General features: G+C 36.6%; 1 protein-coding gene across 1 annotated transcript in view; it reads left to right on the forward strand.

Annotated features, from left to right (window-relative positions):
* LOC119586169 (protein MCM10 homolog) overlaps window positions 1-1285 on the forward strand; it is a 7014-nt gene that overhangs the window by 3652 nt on the left and 2077 nt on the right. The window contains exons 8-10 of the mRNA XM_037934868.1: window positions 99-261; window positions 439-633; window positions 977-1118. Coding sequence (XP_037790796.1) covers window positions 99-261; window positions 439-633; window positions 977-1118 — 500 coding nt within the window. The remainder of the gene's footprint in view (window positions 1-98; window positions 262-438; window positions 634-976; window positions 1119-1285) is intronic.

Here is a 1285-nt window from a genome sequence, read left to right on the forward strand (position 1 = left end):
GTGTGGATAAGATCTTCATTAGGAAGGAAATACAGTGAGTTTTTGATGAAACAACAGTTAGCTACATGCTTTGGATATTAATATGTAATAAATTACAGGAGTGAAATGCTTCTAGCACCAACACCAGGTGCACGCAACCTTTTGTGCCACATGGCCAAAAAAAATACACAACAAAAAATAGAGACAGGTGAAATTCGTAGTGTGTCAGCCAAGGAACTACTTGCTATGCAGCATAAGCAGATGCAATCATTAAAGAGACAGGTGAGAAAAACTATAATTTTTGTTTAACTTTGACTTACTTAGGTTTCACTTATATGTTGTGTGTATCATGCTTGCATGATTGCTGCATACCGATACATAAATAATCTCACAATCATTGGTCCATCTAAGAATGATATACAGTTTTCATGGAACTGAATGTCATATAATGTATTACAGAAACAAGGGCTAAGTCAGGAGTCACTGCCTTCAGCCAGGAGTACACTGAGCCAGCAGTCGTCACCCTCAACGGGAAGACCAAAGCTCTCAGCCTTCCCAGGTCCATCCACTCCCATGCTAGGCCGAGGGCTTCAGCCAGGGGAGGAAGTGGAGCTTGACTTCACATCTCCTCCAAGAAGGCTAGATCCCGCTAAGGTAAGATTCTGTGAAGTGTGGTTAATGCTTAAATTTGAAATATAACTTCTATTCTTATTTTTACTCTTTTATGGTCTATTAACTTGTAAGCTGTTATGCTTAATGATCCATTTGTTAAAATGTTTATTTCTTCATGACTGGTTTTAGTATTCATCAACTGAGGAAGGATGATGAACAGTGTTAAATATTATTTCCCTATTGTAATATCAAAAAGCATTCATGATATTTTAGTAGACATTTGGTATGAATATCAACTGCCTTATTTTTGTAATGGTAGATTAGAACAGAAATACAGCTTTTGTCAAATTCTTATTCATCTTATCACTTCTCTGTACATCCTCAGGCAAGAGCATTAGCCTTGGTGCAGAAGAAGGGAGGCATTGAGGCATCTAATCGAAATGAGGAGAGGAATGCAAGAAAATCTTCAGACCAAAAATTCCAAGAGAAAGTGAGGAAGAGACTGAATACCTCTTCTGATTCAGAGAGTAAGGATTCATATCCTTTGTGTTCATTCTCTTGCAAGAACAGATCACAGTAATAGTGTGTCTTCAAGAATAAGTAAATATTACAATACATGACAAGGGAATTTGAGAACTGTTGATTATAAACTATGTATTCACATTTGGTTTGGAGTAAAAGTAAAATAATTTAA

Source organism: Penaeus monodon, chromosome 21, assembly GCF_015228065.2.
Source record: "Penaeus monodon isolate SGIC_2016 chromosome 21, NSTDA_Pmon_1, whole genome shotgun sequence".
NCBI classification, from domain to species: domain Eukaryota; kingdom Metazoa; phylum Arthropoda; class Malacostraca; order Decapoda; family Penaeidae; genus Penaeus; species Penaeus monodon.